This window comes from Sardina pilchardus, chromosome 23, assembly GCF_963854185.1.
Source record: "Sardina pilchardus chromosome 23, fSarPil1.1, whole genome shotgun sequence".
In the NCBI taxonomy this organism is placed as follows: Eukaryota; Metazoa; Chordata; class Actinopteri; order Clupeiformes; family Clupeidae; genus Sardina; species Sardina pilchardus.
This window is the reverse complement of record NC_085016.1, coordinates 25,791,055-25,810,303: the sequence shown is the minus strand read 5'-3', so window position 1 is coordinate 25,810,303 and position 19,249 is coordinate 25,791,055. Positions and strand designations below refer to the sequence as shown.

At 42.9% G+C, this 19,249-nt stretch overlaps 3 protein-coding genes across 3 annotated transcripts in view; all 3 read right to left on the bottom strand.

Annotated features, from left to right (window-relative positions):
• Positions 1-4,951: 4,951 nt before the first annotated feature.
• Positions 4,952-7,200, bottom strand: mettl21a (methyltransferase 21A, HSPA lysine). The gene is made up of 3 exons (XM_062527787.1): positions 7,040-7,200; positions 6,839-6,950; positions 4,952-6,536 (listed from the first exon to the last, which is right to left on the bottom strand). Exons 1-3 carry the CDS (start codon positions 7,190-7,192, stop codon positions 6,139-6,141), a joined length of 663 nt encoding a protein of 220 aa, XP_062383771.1. The 5' UTR covers positions 7,193-7,200; the 3' UTR covers positions 4,952-6,138.
• A 6,578-nt stretch (positions 7,201-13,778) lies between these two features.
• Positions 13,779-14,869, bottom strand: LOC134071013 (P2Y purinoceptor 8-like). Its single transcript, XM_062527576.1, has 2 exons — positions 14,633-14,869; positions 13,779-14,471 (listed from the first exon to the last, which is right to left on the bottom strand). Exons 1-2 carry the CDS (start codon positions 14,867-14,869, stop codon positions 13,779-13,781), a joined length of 930 nt encoding a protein of 309 aa, XP_062383560.1.
• Positions 14,870-17,036: 2,167 nt separating this feature from the next.
• LOC134070843 (gamma-crystallin S) overlaps positions 17,037-19,249 on the bottom strand; it is a 2,240-nt gene continuing 27 nt past the window's right edge. Inside the window, exons 1-3 of the mRNA XM_062527311.1 lie at positions 19,165-19,249; positions 17,852-18,094; positions 17,037-17,455 (exon numbers count right to left, since the gene is read on the bottom strand). The exon at positions 19,165-19,249 is cut by the window's right edge and continues 27 nt beyond it. Coding sequence (XP_062383295.1) covers positions 17,183-17,455; positions 17,852-18,094; positions 19,165-19,173 — 525 coding nt within the window. The 5' untranslated portion in view covers positions 19,174-19,249 and the 3' untranslated portion in view covers positions 17,037-17,182. The remainder of the gene's footprint in view (positions 17,456-17,851; positions 18,095-19,164) is intronic.

The following is a 19,249-nucleotide window of genomic DNA, read 5'->3' as shown; positions in this document are numbered from 1 at the left end:
AACCCTCATTTTTCATAAGACCTTGACTCCCTTTTTTTTTATCATAATAGGTTCTGAATTTACCGTCACAATTTGCAGGTGACTGTATGTCACTGCACTTATAGTATCATTTGGAATTCTCACCATGTTTTCACATTAGGACTGTGCTGTTCTCACTTCTGAAGATCCAAAGCTGTGAAGAGGGCTCTCAGTGTGCTTGTAGGAAACCCCTCCATAAAATTGCAACTGTGGGTCAGGAGTGGTGAATATCAGGTAGGTCGGCACATTTGTAAAACTGACAGTAATAAAACTTTGATGGATTATTTTAAAACTGCCCTTCTAATTAATTGTTGCCAGGCCCATCTGTTGTGCGTGTAGACCTGCTTTCCAGAGGCAGGTGGCCGGTGCGTAACCTTCCTGCAATTATACAGAGCTTTGGAAGTAATTCAACGCTGCTACTGAAATTCAATACAGTGCTACCGAATCGTCTACCGAATCCTCTTACCACACAAGAGACCAATGGGCTTCACCTAATGCATGATTAGTTACCTCTGATATCTTGTTTTTCTCTCTCTCTCCTCCTTCGCGCTGTCTGTTGTTTTGACTAGAACGTTGTTTATGGTATACATCCTCACCTCCGTTGGTACAGACATGTTTTTTTTTTTTTTTTTTTTTACTATTTCTCCCAGGCCCTGATTTGTCTGTCACCTCACTGATGTGGGCTGGCAATGCGAAACACTCACCCCTAAATTGCCAATTTCTGCGAGAGCCCATCGCTCGGGTGATGGTGGGGTGGTGGAAGAAGAGGGGGAGTTGGGTTGCCTTCTATAAATACAACCAGCCTGATTGCTCTCCAGGAATAAACAGAGGCACACAAAAACATCTTACAGCCTTTCAATAAACGGACAAATGAGGTATGAAAGCCGATAAAGGATGGAGCGGCTGTGTTCTGACGCTCCCTTAATCACCCACAATGCCTTGCAAGCAGGTGCTGCCACTGCTCAATACGGGCAGGGAGAGAATATTATTCATGGCCCAATGCACGGAGATGTATGTGTGAATGGAGGCGTGGATGAATGAACGTATAGATACATGGATGGATGTTTAAAGACGGATGAAGAGCTCGGAAGAATGAAGGGGTGTTTGGCAGAATGAATGGATGAAATAATTGATGGATGGATGTATAGTCTTGGTTTGAGTCTGAAAGAGCACCTTGCAAATGAGTGGGTGGATGAAGGCTGCGTATTGACAGATGGATGGATGGACAGGTTGAATGAATAGAAAACCTTGACTTGAATCTGCCTGAACACAGCGTTGTAGCGGAGGTAAGTGCTGCATAATCTGTAAAATGAATCACGTCACAGGGGAACGTCGGGAGGTAGGAGGCCCAGGTGCCTTTGAAGGGAGAGAGAGGGAAAAAAAGCTCTGGGGTATTGGCGCTTCTCATGCAGAAGTAACACTGAAATGATGTACCTGTCGTGCATTAGAGAAGGTCCGGAGGAATGTGCTAGAAAGACAGGAAGGTGGGGATGAGAAATTGCTTATTCTTCCTCTTCATCACGCATTCGCAGTCTGGTGAGCACAACACAAAACCCACTCAAGTTAATGGGAAATAATGAGCCGGGGGATTAATGCAGATGAATAATCAATCTCGGCAGCATTTCAGATACACAAGGCCCTCACTCAAAGCCGTCATTGTTGATTTGCAGAAGCTAATTGTCACACATGAGGGTCAATCTCTTCCTCTCTTGTTCTCTCTCTCTTTCTCTCCCTCTCCCTCTCTCTCTCCTGTTTGTTAGTTTATTTGCTGGCACACGGTTTCTGGAGTGACAATACAGAGGCCAGAGTGGCATGGTATTTGTGAATAATTAATCTAGAAAAGTACAAGTGGATAGTGATACCTCTCTTGGCAGGAAGCTTGTGATAATGAGGTGGCATTAGTGTGTTATTCAAGTAGGCCATGTTAAATAAAGTTCACATTGGCTTGCTTCCTGATGCAACTTGTGACTTGTTGAACTGATTGCATGAAGTAGGCTACTCTCCAATTTCAACAGGAAGTGTTCAGGGCATATATTACAGTAGGCCTATATGAGATTATAACTATGACCAATGCAAACCCTCAGCCAGGAGGCTGTAATTTGAATTTGTCTCAATTATTTAATGCTTAATGCCTTGAAATATACTCATTATTCAGCATAATAATTTAGATAAAAATAGCATGGACAAAAATGATGGTACCTTTTCCCGATGTGTAAATTGTTATGTGTAGCGCAACCTATAAAAGCTATCACTGCCAGCCAGCATGTTCTATTGCTTTAAATGACAGCTCTGCATTCGTCAACAGGTAGTTCGGTCCACTTTTCCTGAGCAAATGTGTCCAGCTGTCTCAGGTTTGAAGGGTGCCCTCTGCAGACTGCAAGCTTCAGGCTTGTCCTATAGATGTTCAAGAGTATGTAAATGAGGAGTCAGAGCAGGCCACTTCAGAATGGTCCACTGGCACGTGGCTTCAGGGGGGGTGGGAGGGCGACATGTTGTTACTTGCAGACAATGTGCAGTTGTTCTGCCACTGGTCCACTGTGGGGGTTTTTGCCATTTCTGAGTCCTTTTGGCTGGGTTTTGTTTTGGGTCATTGTCCTGTTGGAAGGCTCATAACCTGCACCTGAGACAGAGCTTTCACTCACTGGGCCGTATGTTTTGCCCCAAGATGCCTTCTAGTCTTGAGATTTCATTGTGCCCGGCACAGATTCAAGGCCCAGCACCATTCAGGCACAGCAGAGCAGCCCCCAAAACATATCCAAGCCTCCTCCATGTTTAACAGTAGATCTGCTGCTTTTCTTTTTGAACATCTCATCTTTTCATTCTGTCAATATAGCCTACAGTAGACTTGATGTGATGTGCCAAAAGGCTCCAGTTTCATCTCATCAGTCCAGAAGAGATTTCTTATAGAAGGATTGTAACTTCACATTCTGCACTTCCGGTCTGGCTTTTTCATGTTCTTCTTTCAAAGGTGTAGGTGTGCACTCTTCTCCAAAACGTGACTAATAGTGTGATCAGACTTTGACCTTGACCTTGGGAGTTTATTCTGGCTCTTTGTTTTTCAATGTTCCTCTTGCAGCCACATATAAGGGGGTTAATGACCCCTTCTAATAACATTTGCAACTGTACTCCCAGAACATCAAGCTAGTTGGAGATGGTCTGACCCTGGTCTTTACCTTTACCATTCTTGTCTATAATAATCTCTCTGATCTCAACAGACAACCCTCTCCATTGCTTTCACTGGTGCATGCTCAGTGTGGTACACACAATGATACAACACTGCAGAATGACTACTATTCGCCAAGGCATAATGACGGAATACAAGATTATGTACATACTGTATGTGACGCTATTTAAGGGGAAATAGTTTGAGACATCCCTATAATCCAATAATTTATCAGCATTTTTAGGAGTAGCAATACATCTGTCCAGACCATTTTAGAGTATTTTTTCCAACTTTCTTTACTTTACTCTATTTCATAACAAAGGCATGCCGCTTTCTTTACTTTTCTCTATTTCATAGCAAAGGCATGCAGCTATACAAGATACAGAATGAGAGATTTTTAATTTGATCTCTTTTTGGGAATAAATCAAAAGATATGAAACACCAACTAATTGTGCCAAACTTTAATGTCACACTGATCTAGTGTTTGCTGTGTGCTTGAACTCACCAGTACAGAAGGACAGTTCTGAACCTGGCTTTCAGTCAGGCAATCAGCTGGCTGACGCAGTGAGAGTCACAGGCCTTCCAACTCACTCTAAGGTCATGACCTTGTCACATCTGGAGGAGGGAACAGTAATATTATTATCCAGGACTGGCTTCCCATCAGAGGTCATCATGTGCATGTCATATTAGGACAGTGTACAAAGTAAAAACAGTTATTGAATCCTTATGAAAAGCTTTTCCTCCACACCAGCAAAAAGGGCATTAGACAAACTCGTTTTTTAAATGTAACAAGTAAAACCTGACTAAAAGCCAGCATTATAGACACATTCATGAAGTGTTTTTAAATATTGATAGCCTATATGCTATTTCACTACATGCATTACAAAGTATCTCTATGTACTGTATGTGACAAATAGAAACCTTGTATCCTTGTATACTTGGCTGCATACAATGTTATGGTGTCTTCAATCAGCTTGAAGTGCATAATGAAGCTTCCTTTACCGCTTGATGATGGCAATGCTCGATATGTGGAGTTTTCATACTTGTGAAATAATAAATCATAACACATTGAAAGAGGGCATTCATATTTAAAAAAAATAAAAACATACTGTACATTCATTCGTTGGGTCTTGTGAAACAAAGCCACTCTATTTCTAAAAATCATTTTTATTCTTGGCATCACATTTCACTCTTGCCTGCCACGTCTGCTCTTCAATCAAAGACACAAAAATGATAAGCTAACGGTATCTGTGTGTCCAAGTGTGTGTGTATGTGTGTGTCTCTCTATCTCTCTCTGTGTGTAGAGTTGAAGATAGAGGTTGAGTGTCTGTTAAGTCCCCCTCCCCTCCCCTCCCCTCCCCTCAGTGCCTGGTCCTTGTGGGCTGAGGTTAGTGGACAGGCCTGAGCTTCACTCAGCGCCACACTGATTGCAATTACACACCCAGGCAATTACGCCCGGCGACACACAGACAGAACACCTACGTGAACAAACTGACAAAGACGGGCAGGCAGGCCCCACCAACACACCCAGACAACTGGACAGAGGGGGGGTTGCTAGGCAGGGCCCTCAGGGGGAGACCAGTAGCACCAAGGAGCTCAGCCACTTCAGGAGGGGGCGTGGATGCTGCCTAGAGCTGACACTTCTGGCTTCTGTTGATGGAGGAAAATGAGACGCCTAGAAAAACCATCAGACTTCAGATCTTCACAGACACACACACACACAAACACAGATCCAGGTAACTCAACAACAGAACTCACACAACAAGAGTATCATCATGAAATGATTATGATCATTTTAATTCCTCTCATTAGTGCTACATTGTCAGTCATAATGAACTCCAGCCAGGGACGCAGAGAGCACTCAGAGAGCAAGTGCCTCACTCCCATCAATTCAAATGAGGCCTCAGTCCACTGCCGACTGACCCTTATCTGACCTACAGTGTACGGACAATCAGTCTGAACAAAATGGCAGTCCTCAAACACTGACATGGCTCCGTTCACCTGGATTTGGGAGTGGCAGTTGTTGTCAGTTCCTAGTCTTATACTCTTAAAGCTGAGTCACTGGAATGTTGAGAAGGTAGGGTTCTTTTCAGAGAGTATTACGTATTTTGGGAGGAGAAACAAATGTGGGGTGAAATGCAACGCCCTACAGAGGGTAGTTATTGTAGTTTGTTGGAGCCTCAGCATCTTTGGCTGGTACTGAATGAGAAATGCTTGGGGGTGAGCGCCTCAAAAACCTGTGTTGTTGCTGCCATCCACTGGACATATTATTGCATAGCAGCTGTTGCTCAACGTCCACTCAAGACAGAGGGACGGAAAGGGACAGGCAGACAGAGATGAAATGGAGACATTTTCACAACATGGCAGACAACTGGTTAACACTGGTGTGGTGTCCTTGGTTTCATTAAGGTCACTTGACTGCATCATCTCCTGCACAATCTGAGCAAACTATAACTGTGCCGAAATGGATGGACAGTTACACTACACGAATGAAATGAAGGGATGATCCCCAATAGTAGAATGCATTCTTAATATGAATGTGTTGAAAACAGCACATCTCTGTGTCCTGATAGGGACAACACAGTTTATGTTGTTTCCAACACATTCATTTAAAGAGTGTGTCCACATAATGCCATCAAAGCTACTTTTCACCACTTGGACAAAAAGGCAACAAAGGTGGTAAACTTGTAGTGCACTTATATAATAACTACCATACATTAAAATAATACTAAAATATGTAAAAACTTCTGTCTGCCATTCATCAGTTTTAGTATGCCCCTTCACTTGGTCTGCCTTGGTCAAAGAAAGTGCATAAGACCAGAGCCATTACTTCTGTAAAAGCAGTAAACATAAACCCAACTGATGACACATAGGGTAAAAAGTTAGTCTGTATCAGAATCTATACAGCATTGTTGATCTTTTCAGCTTCTGCGGTCTATGAACCAGACACCCAGGCTTTACAGATCTCTCCTGTCAGCAGTCCTGGTGGCCTTGTAGATGTGGATGTCCCGCTCGGCGTCGTAGTGGACCTCCTGCACATCGAACTTCCTCTTCAGCAGGCCGAGGAATCTCTCGTCGCGCTCGTACCGCAGGCGGCAGGAGAGCAGCACAATGGTACGTTCCGAGCTCAGGTGTTCCAGTGTCCGCAGCAGGGCCGGGAATGTCTCCTCCAGGTACACAATGTCGGCCCCAAAAACAAGGTCATAGGCACCAGCCTCGTAGTGTTCGAGGCCCTCCCCCCAGCTCAGCTCGGACACCTTCACTGCCCCTTCGAGGGACGGAGGAATGTTGTCATGCACGTTGGCAGCCAGAAACTCGAGCGCAGGTAGCCTGTCAGTTATGGTGACATTGGCCCCTGTGTACAGAGAAAACAAAACTATTAGAGGAGACATATTTATTTATTTATTTTAATTTTTTTGGACATGGCTACCATTTCCTTATCATACCTTTAACCCTATATCTTTACAAAAAGAGAGAATATCAAAAGACTGTATTCAGAAATAATTAGGGGGCTGCCACCAAATAGGTCATGTTTCCCATAACAGTCGTAGTAGAATAATGCATGAATTTAGTTAGCTTTGGAAATAGATAAGACTGTGAAGAGCTGCTATCCAAGTTCATTTGCATGTTGTGCACTGTATTCAGTTTGCTCCTTACCTAGAAGAGTAGCCACTATGCCTACCAGCCCTGTGCCAGCTCCCAACTCAATTGCAGTCTTTCCCTTCAATTCAACGTGTCCCAGCTCCATAAACATGCACAGAACCACAGCCTAAAACAAAGTAACATAACATGGTTCATCAGGTGAAGTCCAAGAATGACAAGAACACAAACATCTCTGTGAAGGATGTATCGACTCACGGCATCCCAGACGACCGCGGCGACACCCAAACGGTTCCAGTCCTGTGTCAGACGCACGCTGTGGTTGGCAAAGTGGAACTCGGCGGAGGACTCACGTAGTTTTGCCAATGCGGGTAAAACAGCAGTGCTTTCATCGTAAGGTACTAAAGCCATCCTGAGCTAGAGCCTAGTAATACTAATCTAAAATAAGATTCTCTACAGCGAGTTAACTTCTATGTAGGCGTAGCCTACACGGTGGTAATATTCTTAATCCAGTCACGTTCAAGCCTATCAGTACACAGCGATGAAATCTTCAGTAGGCTAGCCTAAATCATTCACTGAGTGTATTCTAATAATGAATAATGTGGTCTAGGCTACTATCATGCGCGTCCAAAAACCTACAACATGATCTAGAACCAAGCGGCAACATTCTAAACTGAACAATGAAGCCTACCCGGAAGTTCGAAAAACTGCAATACCTCGAAAATCCGCTGGGGACTGGTCCCAAAACAGAGCAAATTTCCATAGACGCCCATGTTAAAATGTCCGTTTTCACGGCGTAAATTCATGTTTTTAAAGCCTGGTCCCATGGACTTTTATTGTATTTTTCGGTAGTTTCCCGGTCCCTGACAACTGTGAGGGGGGTGAATTTTTTTCTAACTCGTTAGTTTAGATCGCATTTGGATATAAAAAATGAATGACGTCGTCAACTTGATTGACAGCTGACCAATGTCGAGGTTGACGTTGCCAGCCGAGTGGACGTCTCAGCCGTGATCCTGAATCTTTATCACCGTATCAGAGACGGTTTGTACGATCTTTGACCGTATCCTCTCTGAACATTTTTATTGAAATATCTCTGCTATTAACTGTACTAACCGACACCAGAAGAGGACATCACTCTAGTTTTCCGGTAAGTGACATTCCACTATTATTTCACGTAGCTGCTAGCTTATGTGAACGTTAGCACTATTTAGCATCAGTAGCAAGCTAACGTTAGCATAAATCGCTAGGACAAATTAGCGTCTGTGGTGTGTCTCTGGTTTAACCTACCGCAAACATGCTGGCTTACTATCGGAAATCCCCACGTAAGTGTAACGTTAAGGAAGCAATGAACTAATTTGCTTATTGTTGAAACCTAATGGCAGAATCACCCACAAACATTCATTTAAGAAATGTAGTGAAAACCGCTGTTGTGAGTTCATGTTAATGTTACTAGCCCCAGGTACTTGAGTTAGCTGTAATCAACAAACAGACTGTGCAAGGGTAACATATGTGTTTTCTTCAAAAAAAAAACTTTAGGGAATACTTAGTCTGTTGTCAATTTGCAGCCTCGGTTGTTGCATTTAAGATCAAAACGTTTGTGAAGACATTAACCTAAGCCGAAGATTCCTCAATCCTCACATTAAACGGCTTGCTTTCGGCTTGCTGAGGTGAACCGCTATGAACCTGACTGTATACTTTGAAAACGGGAGGTGTGATAACGAGCGACATCTAGTCAACATACCATTGTCAGTTATAGGTTAGACACAAGGAAACAAAAGTGTACTGTAACATATGCGTGTGCCAAATCAATATATGCAACACAAGAACAGACTGATATGTCCCACATTGGAGTGCAATTCAAATAATTTGATTATAACAATGATTAACAATCTACCATTCTTGCCTGTGTCAAGTTTCTCTTTAGGTGATCCAGCCAGGCTGAACCAGTGGGTGCTGAACATGAGGAGCTGGCTCCTAACAGTTCTCGACCAGTGACAACTTCTGATTTCAAAGACTCTTCACCAGCAGACCCCTTCATGATTACCTTATTTACATCTGAGTTTGCAAAGCAGTCTATATACTGACTATTTACTAGCTTACAACATTGTGTTATTTACCTGTAATGCTCAAGACATAAGTAAAAATGCAAATGTACTTCCGCATCTGGGTCTTTAATTCAACCTACTGATTGTTTTTGCTCCCACTGCAATTTAATCGTAAATGTTTGACAGCATAGACAAAACTGGTTTGACACAAGTTAAATGTAGGTCACAGTTGACCAGAAAAGTCCCATAAACATTTTTGTTTTTATTTTCAACTTCAGTGCCATCAACAGTAATGTTGTTAATGAACAGACATTGGTTTTGACATAAGTAAAGGAAAGGGTGTAACAGTCCATCAGTATCAGTAACAGCATCTCTTAGAAAAGTTCCATAACCATTTGTAAGTGCAAGTTCAGGCAACACTGGTCGTCAATGAGGTCTTCAAAATCCAGCTTTCACTGTAGCTCATGCTCAATTAACATCAATGTCAAACTGTTTTTTTATAATGGCCAACTTTGAAAATTATCTTTCCCCATTGGCATTGCTTACAGGCAACATAAATTGCATCCTCAGTGGTACAGTATGTCAACATTGGTTAAAACACTTTGGAGGTGCCTCTCTCTTATTAACAGAAGAAGGTTACTTGGGACACTGGTTGCATGAGGTGAGAAACTCAAACAGTAAAAGCTCATCAGGAAAAAGATCATGTACTGTAGATCGGTCATAATGCACTTTACTTGACCAGCGTTTTGTGCAAAAACCAAAGTATGCAAGTGTCTCCTTATAAGCCCTGTGTCTCTGTTGCAAAGCACTCTGTCTGTTAGGACAGTATATGCCTCGAAATTTGTCTTCACCGGTATGCATATTGTCATCTGTATTCTTGAGACATTGACATTGTCTTCACTTTGGATACCAGTAAACATCAACATATCAAGTAAAATACTCTCACTGCAGCCTGTCGTTTCTAGCCTACATACACCTCATGAAACGTGCAGGATGTGGATTGAGGTTAGTAACATGAAAAGGCGGCTGGTTTTAGTGGCTGTCAGCGCAATATGTCAAACTTCAAATTAGCCTATTCTAAGGATTTTTGTTTTATAAAATGGTGCACATACAGTGATGACTAAGCATAACACAGGTGCTTTGTGTGTTTTCCAAACTGATCTCTCTGTACTATGGACTGCAACTGTACTCTGTTTCCATCCATCCATCCACTCAGACAGACAGACAGGCAAACATGCAAGCACACTTGGTGTGGCTGTTGGTTTTACGAACACCTGCAGACCTCTCCCCCTCAGCTCCACTTGGCCTAGCTCCTCTCCTTTGATATGACACACACACGCACGCACACACACGCACACACACACACACACACACACACACACACACACACACACACACACACACGCACACACACACACACACACACGCGTCGCACACGCACACACTCCAGTTTGATTAAAAGTACAGTGTGGTGCTATCATCAAAGTGGAAGGAATCAAATTTGCATCTGTTTTGCACAGACATCCAGTGATACGTGTTCAAAGACACTGACACTTGTCTTATTTAGCTACATGGTAACACTCTTTGCATCCAGCAGTTCTTAGTTTAAACAAACACAGTTGAGGTAAGTGTAAAAGAGTAATATATGTGTGAAGGTTCATTTATCACTCACAATGGCAGGATTTGTAAAAATAGTTCACAGTCATGAAATAAGCATTAAAACATGTTGCTTACTTTATTCAGCATGACAAATAGTTCCAAATGCCGAACTATACTTTTACGCAGTGGCAGCAGTTTAGCAACATGAATACAAAACAAGCTTTCATAATGTGAGAACTGAGCCCTCTGAACAATTTGACACCTTTAACCACTCCGCTGCTGCCTGTGAGGAACTCCTTAGCACTCACCATGACCACACACACAGAGACCACAAATACGCACATACAGTACACACAAAATGCAGCACATACTCATGAACAAACTGACACTCTTCACTATGAACAGATTGACACCTTCCCACTGCTTTGGCAACAAAAAAAAAAAACATAAAATAAACAACACTAACAACTAAAACTAAAACTAAATAATAATAATAATAATAATAATAATGCATTTTATTTATGGGTGCCTTTCTTGACACTCAAGGTCACCTTACAAAATCAACAATAAAACATTCAGTCAAGAAACACACAAAGACAGATCATAAAATAACATTAAAAAAAGTCAACACCTCCCCCTCTTACCTCTGAATGATCTGAAGAATGCTCACATGCATGACTATTCTGCTGTATCCGTGCCATTGTCATATATTTTTATCAGGTGTCTACTCATCAACTGGTAAGTCATGATCTATTCATGATCTATTTGAGTACCTGTTCATTCAAAGGTAAGCAGTATACATTTACTCTACTGTACTACTGTCGCTTTTTCATGTATCTTGTATCTTTTTCATGTATCTTTAAAGTATTTGAGTTTACTCCAGTACATTTCTAGGCCAAATATCTTACTTTTTACTCCACTATATTTTGTGACAGCTGAAGTACAACTGAAGTTCCTTTAGGAAAAAGACTGTCCAAATACATACGTGTATTTTCTATTAAAGGTAAACTATGCAGCATTTTCAGTTAATCAATTAGTCCCATATGTTATGATTAAATGAGTCATTACCGGTCAAACAATGTTTTTTTCGGCCGCCCTAGTGGTCTGTAGCGGTAGAACCACGCTTGCAATTTCAGGAGCCCTCGGGCACGCACCCATGGTCTACTCCTGGAAGTGTCATGTAAAGTCTCATGAAAAGGCACGGCAGACTGACCGATTGAGGCGTTTTGTAAATACATGCTAAAGCTGTATGCTCTGCAGAGAAATATGCAAGCATAAAACGAGCAATAACGAAAAGCGAAAGTGGCGATGATATCGCCAATCCTGCATAGTTTCCCTTTAAGCGAGTTCGGCTTTAAGTTGTTGCCTAACCTACGTTATTGTTATATCTAGATTTTGTACCATGTTGACCCCTTTTCACAATATCGATGTTACCATAACTAGCCTCATGATGCCAACGGGCAGATAGATACAATGATAGACATACAATCTGATGCTAGATTTATAGTCGACATTCCCGACCTGGCGCCAATATGACGTAATTTCCTCTGTCCTGTGCCAGATTTTAGCCTCGTGCCAACGTGTCGTGCACTGAAGATTTTATTTCAGCGGCACGCGACAACCTTGTGTGACAACTAGGAAGAGATTGAAGCCAAGATCAGGGAGCCAGTGTCCTTACAGGCATCAACCACATAAACCACATTCAGGCATTTCATATAGCCTATCCCACATCTTAAGGTGTAAGTCCGGCGTGTGTTTTTCTGAATGAAAATACATCAACTAAGCCGTGGAAAAAGTATTTTTCGTTGATCATGCAGTACAGAGCTAGCACGGGCAAGAGCTACAGCCCAAAATCGCAAACAGTGGCTTAGCATAGGGTTTACAGCCATATGCTTTCAAAATCGCATTTTTAAACCACTAATATTGCTCAAAACAGCGCCAAACCTCGTCAGCAGCTTGCTCTAGGTGTCACCTAGAGCAAGCTGCTGACGAGGTTTGGCGCTGTTTGAGCAATGTTAGTGGTTTAAAAATGCGAGTTTGAAAGCGTGTGGCTGCAAGCCCTATGCTAACCCACTGTTTGCTATTTTGGGCTCTTGCCCGTGCTAGCTCTGTGCGTGATCAACGAAAAATACTTCTTCCACAGCTTAGTTGATGTATTTTCATTCAGAAAAACATTTTTTTCAATTTTTGCCGGACTTACACTTTTAGGGGAAAGAACTGGGACCGAGGCACATAAGCATTCCAGCAAAAGGTAACGAAGAGATTTATTTTCAACCAAAGGATATCTGCTAAGACCAGGAAAAAAATCTCTTTCTACTTAGGGAGATTAGGCTACACAAACTCATCTCATAAGATAGCTGCACACACCTTAAAGGAGCATTTCACCCATTTGCATTAAGCTTTTTATTGTTAGAAACCCAAGTCATATTTTTGAATGGTCGTGCATCATTCCCTCATTTTCCCCTGAGATGGGAGAAAAAGCCGAAAATGTACCTTTGAGTCATGTGGATAAAAGCCAACAACTCCCAGAATTCCCTGCCTTTCACTGCCTTACCATGCCACCCACCAGGAAGTAGACAAGTACACAGAAGGACTCATTAATGTAACATTTTGGCTTTATAACGATTCTAAAAATAAAACGATCATTGTGCCCATATATCAATGTTGCTGGTCTTTAAACGGAATTAGCGAAAAACAAAACATTAATTTGACATATTTCCATGTCAAATGTCTCGTAAATACTATTTGTGCAATAACTTGAGAATAACATTAGGATAACTGACAGCTTGGAAAAATGAGGAAAGCGTTTGTAGTTTCACCTACTCGACAAAGATATAGGACTTCCGGCTTTCAATGATGTAAAATGACGAATTTTACATCATTGAAAGCAGGAAGTCCAACATTGAAAACCGTATTTCTCCCGTTTCAAGGCAAACTGAGGGAATGATGTACAGCCATTCAAAAACACGAATGGTTTTCTAAAGATACAAAGCTAAATGCTAATCGGTGAAGTGTCCCTTTAACTGCATGGTAATGTCCCCCAGTTGTGAAGAGCAGCAAGCAAAGTCTGAAATATCATCAAAGGAGGTAGTTGCTACTGCCATTAACGTCAATGGATGCCCTGTGAGAACCAACTTTTACTGGAACGAACGAATGATGTCTTCTTCTACGGTTTAGTAGGTAGAAGTAGCTAGCAGTAGCCTTTTCAAAACAGCGACACCTCTGTTCAGGAGAATACTGCAAATAGTGTCGCGACCACCACACGCAGGTATAAATGGTTACAGCGTTCCCTGTCACGTCACATAGTCGCACGACAAGTCGGGCGCGTCGACTCTTCCGGGACCTTGACACTGTCAAACAGAAAGGCGTTGGAAGGCATTGCGGAACTCGTCTGAGGCAAGGTAATAAACAAAGGGGTCCACGCAGCAGTTGAGGCTGTTGATGCCAAGAGTGAGCTTGTAGTAGGGGTAGAGGCTGTGGTTTCGTGAACTGAACATCAAGTGCAGGATCTGGAGAAGTATGTTGGGCAGGTAAAAAAGGACAAAGCTCACTGCCGTTATGGAGCACATGATCCACGCGTAACGACGTGAATAGTCCTCAGCGTGTGTCAGCTGTGAGTGGTGAAGCTCTCGCGTCACGGCCACATAGCATGTCACAAAGATGGCCAGCGGCACAGCATAGAACAGCAGGAAGACTGCGCCGAAATATGTGTAGGTGAGCCCTCTGCTGCCGAAGATTCCACGTGGGATCACATCGAAGCAGGTGGTTAGGTTGAGCTGCTCCACACGGAGTGTCAGGTCATGGCGCATCATGGGCATCTGCACGACCAGCACCAGGCCCCAGATCAGCAGGCACACCAGGCTGGCGCGCCACGGCGTGCACCAGTGCTTGCCCTTCATGGGGTGCACCACACCCAGGTAGCGCTCCACGGCGATGGCACAGGTGATGAGGACGGAGCATTGCATGCTGCAGTGGAGCGCCACCGTGGTGAAGCTGCACGCCTCTGCACCAAAGTGCCAGTCATTGCCCCGGAAATGGTAGATCATCTGGGAGAGAATTTTTAAAAAGGTTTCATTTTTTTTTCTAATGGCTAATGAAAGTGACCCTTAAAACCGGGGGCCCTTAGAAATTGATGTAATTTCAAACAAAAAGTAGACACACAATGTTTCATGATTTGCGTTGAAGTGGCAAGGCAAGGCCTCGGTACCTGTAGTGCCAGAGATATGCTGTACAGAAGGTCGGCCATCGAGAGATTGATGGCGAAGATGATGGTGGAGGTTTTCCGCTTGGTGTAAAAGCAGAGGATGATGAAGCAAAGGAAATTACATGGGGTGCTGACCAGGAACACCACCAGGTAGATCGCAGGGAGAGCCACTGTGGTGAGCGGACTGCCCAGATCCTGCAGAGTGTTGTTGTCTAAATCATGGGCCACTGAGATGTTCATCCTGACAAGTTGTACTGGGACCAAAAGTGGAGTAATGGTGGTAGAAACTGCAGATCAATTCTGATTGAGAAAAATGAAAAAATGACAGAGCATAAAATAATCAGACACTTGAACAGATCACCCAGAAATTATTTTGCTCCCTACTATGTTGACACCTTCAACTTGAACCTCTGTGACTGAACACATGATCAACATAACAACCACCTCTCAGCCTAACTGAAGTTGTGATAAACCTTGTGTGAGCATGTTGCCTCTTTTTGTCACAGAAGTGAAACATTTGCCTCAACTTTAGTATGACACTAAACTCTTGGCATAGGCGGTTATCTCTTGTGGATTTCCCACCATTCCTATCGATAGTCTGGTCAAGGCTACTTGTAGTATATTTATCCGGCTTTTTACCATGTTGGTTTCGTAGATGGTTAAATGTGTTTCGTAAATGTAGTGTTAACCAATTGGTTCGCGTTTTTGGTAGGCTAATGCTTGTTGCTAGCTTGTCGAGCTAAAATTAGGGACATTTATTTTGAACAACTCCTCTGTGTACTAAACTTCTGTAATTCAGTTAAAATGCAGTTACTGTTAACATGGAGCGATCCATTTTGCTACAGTAGGCTACTGTTAACTACTTAACATTGGCAGGCTGTATTGACAAGATGTCTTTTTAAGACCCTGTGTGAACCCTGGTTAGACAACATAGACACAATGCGCAGTACAGTTTGTGGTGATTAACTGTATTGAGTGGCAGAACATAATTTTGACCATACACTGATACTTCATATTAACATGATACAGTAGGCTAAGGTTACATAGTGGTGATGTGCAACAAGTACCGAGGAGCTATAGCATATTGATAATATGATTTCGTTGTGACCAGTGTTAGATAGTTGCCTTCACTTCTTTCATTAATGCTGTCAACCATACACATTTTTTTAAAGAATGATGAAAAATTAGTACTTACTACATGAACGGAAAGTGAAAAATACTTTCCACTTGAAAAAAAATGGTCCTTTCTTGACATTTGAAAAAACTAACCTGTCTTCTAACACATTAACACCTCTTTTTCAAAGGCATGCTTTGAAGACAGGAAGCAAATCTACCACGTTTTGTGTGTTTCATGTGTGGGTGTGGGTGTGGGTAATGGGGTGTGTGTGTGTGTGTGTGTTTTATGTGTGTGTGTTTTTATGTGTATGTGCGTGTTTGTGTGTGTGGGGGGGGGGGGGGTAGGGGTGGAGGGGTGCATACATGCGTGTACGTGTTCATGTGTGTGTGCGTGCAGGTGCATGTACTGTATATCTACTCTGTGTGTGTGTACATGTGTGAGTGTGCATACCTGTGTGTATGTGCGTGTGTGTGTGTGTGTTTGTTTGTGTGTGGTGTGTGTGTGTGTGTGTGTTTGTTTGTGTGTGTGTGTGTGTGTGCTTGTCTGTGTGTGTGTGTGTGTGTGTGTGAGTGTGTGTGTGCCTGCATGTGTGTGCATGCATATTTATATGTGAGTGAGCATGCGTGTGCGTAGTGTACAGTCACTAAATTAACCCCATGAACCCGTCAAAAAGATAAAAGATACCTGCAATTACCATGCCTCATTTTTGCGCTTTCATTTTTGATTAGGTGGCACAGCACTATACATTAAATGAGTGGGTATGGGATGGTTTGACATGGCCCATAGGCCCTACGATTCTCGAGATATTCACAGAAAACTGTGTTCGGCCATCTGTAGGCCAGTTGGTGTACAGTCACTAAATGTACACACAAATTAATTTATTGTATGGCTCCCCATGAACGGAATTCCACGACACTTGGCATGCATTCAGAGGGTGTCATAATGATCCTACACAGAGATAAATATACATATTATGATCCTACACTTCCAATTTTGTGCAGTTTTGACCATGTCAGCCAGAGATACCTGCGATGGTAGGTGGCGCTATACATGAAATGAAAGGTTATGGGATGGGTTGACATGGCCCTTTAAGACCAACATACAAAAAGGTGGCCCTCCTAGGCCCTACGGTTGTCGAGTTATTCACAGAAAACTGTGTCTGTTAAAAGCTTACCCTGTTGTTATCTTGTCTGGATCAAAACAGCTCTGACAAAGCATACCCCATCAATCTAGGCTGAAATTTACTCTCACACACACACACACACACTCAGTGAGGACAAGAACTCTTGCAACTGTCCTCTCAGCTTTATTTCAGCTGGGGCCATGACGGCCTCCGAGGTAACGGCGGTATCTAGGGAGGAGCGGGGGGGTTGGGGGGGGCGATGGGTCAATCGAAAGGAAGGTGCGGGATGGACAGAACATTGGGGTGGGGCTGTTTACTCGGTGAGGCGCCGAAAGGACTGGATGGTGGGACACACAGCGCCCCAGTCCATGGGCTTGCGATACTCGCCCCTCTCTACCAGGTACTGGCGGCCGCGGTAGTTGGGGTGCTCGTAGAAGACCCACGCGCCCTCCAGGACCTTGCAGGAGTGGACCTCACGCGTGCGGAACCGCTCTGGTACCGAGGGACAGTCGTCAGTGGCCTCATACGCCTGCCCGGCAAAATCGCCCTTGTCGTAGAACTGAATCTTATACTGGGAGCCACTGCCCTGCAAGAGACAGGAGGGGTTGATAGAGGGGTGAAGAGAAGGGTGGCGGGGAGAGGAAGACATGGGATGAACATACAGTACAGAGGAGAGAAAACTGGACAAATGAACTGAGAGCCCAAATTGAGTAATAACCTCTTATCATGATAATGTCTTATACTTGTACTCTGCACTATGACAATAAAATTGAATCTAATCTAACCACTTATTATCATGCAGTTTAGTAGCTACAATACATTTGAGATGTAATATATTTGTATCTAGGTACAGAGAATGAGGGAAAGGGAAACAAAGAAAGACAGAGAGAAAGTTAAGTCACAATTATGTATATATTTTAAAAAGTGAAAAAGGACATGCCATGATCTGTGTGTGAAGCTGTGTTTACGTGTCTGGTCTTACAATGTGGACCATCTTGCAGGAGTTGAGGCGGTCACCGGTGCCCATCCAGCGCTGGTACTCGGGGTACTCTCCGCGGGTCAGCACGTACTGGGCACCCATGTAGTTGGGGCGCTCGTACACCACCCAGGCCCCGCTCTCCACCCGGATAGAGTTGCAGCGGCTCAGGTAGGTGTGGAAGTCCGAGCAGTCGCTGTCGCACTCATAGCGACGACCCTGGAAATTCTTGTCCTCGTAGAAAATAATCTGGGGAAGACAGAGAAGGGTGACTGGTCATCTGGTCAGTGATTTCATTCACGTTATCTTAAAATAAGACTATAACCTTAACAAATGGAGCTGTAACATATTGGTCACAGTGTGACATTTACGACTAGCTCTTTCTTAAACACCTCTCTGTGTAGCCCCTGGACCCATGTGGATAAAGTTTCAGAATTCTCTTGTGTGTACTGTAAAAACTTAAAAGCCTATAATAATAATAATAATAATAATAATAATAATAATAATAATAATAATAATATGCTTTATTTGTATATCTTTCAAACACAGAATGCAGCTCAAAGTGCTATATTTGTAAGCTTTAAGACAATAATAATGATTCACAAATGATAATAATGAGCCTAGTCCTAATTAGACATAGCTTACTGGCCTGGTGTAGCTACAGGTTATGACCAATAAAGGCAGGTCTCAATTAGAAGCCTTGTCTAGTTTTGTAAATGTTTTTATGAATGCTCTTATAGTAAAGCCCACCAGATCGCCCACTTGAGATAGTTGTATGCTTACTTGGATGGCCCACTCAAAAGTCATTTACATTTATGTATTGCTGTCTATTAAGAATAGACAACACTGCTTAAAACACACACTGATAAGAAACAGGCGGTGTAGCCAGAGTTCCTAAATGTTTAAACTTCTGTCATTATGGACATGCTATATACTGTACATCGCTAGACTGGTTAGATTCCCCACAATTCAGGCATTCGGTTAATTTTACAGAAAGCATGAGCACCAAAGTACGCTACAGTTAGATTCATTCAGATTGACCAGCATGGTAAAGAGAAGTGAAAGTGAGCGCTGACTCCCTACCTCTGGTGCCCATAAAATTTGGATATTTGTCCATTCCTCGACTACTGACACAGTAATCAATTTGATAGCATTTCCAATCTTTGCTGAACAAAAGTTTTGTGTGAAAGAAATTGAAGGCCTTTCCCATATAGACGCCTGTCCCAAATATAAGCAGATTTTGCCAATTGAAACAAATCAACTATTAGTCTTTTTTTTACGGTAGCTTTACAACTATTTCTCGTCTCACATTGTCTTACCTTGCCCATTTTAGACGTTCTGATCCGCTGTGGGTGTGTGTACGTGTGTGAGTGTGTGTGTTTGTGTGTGTGTGTGAGTGCCTTA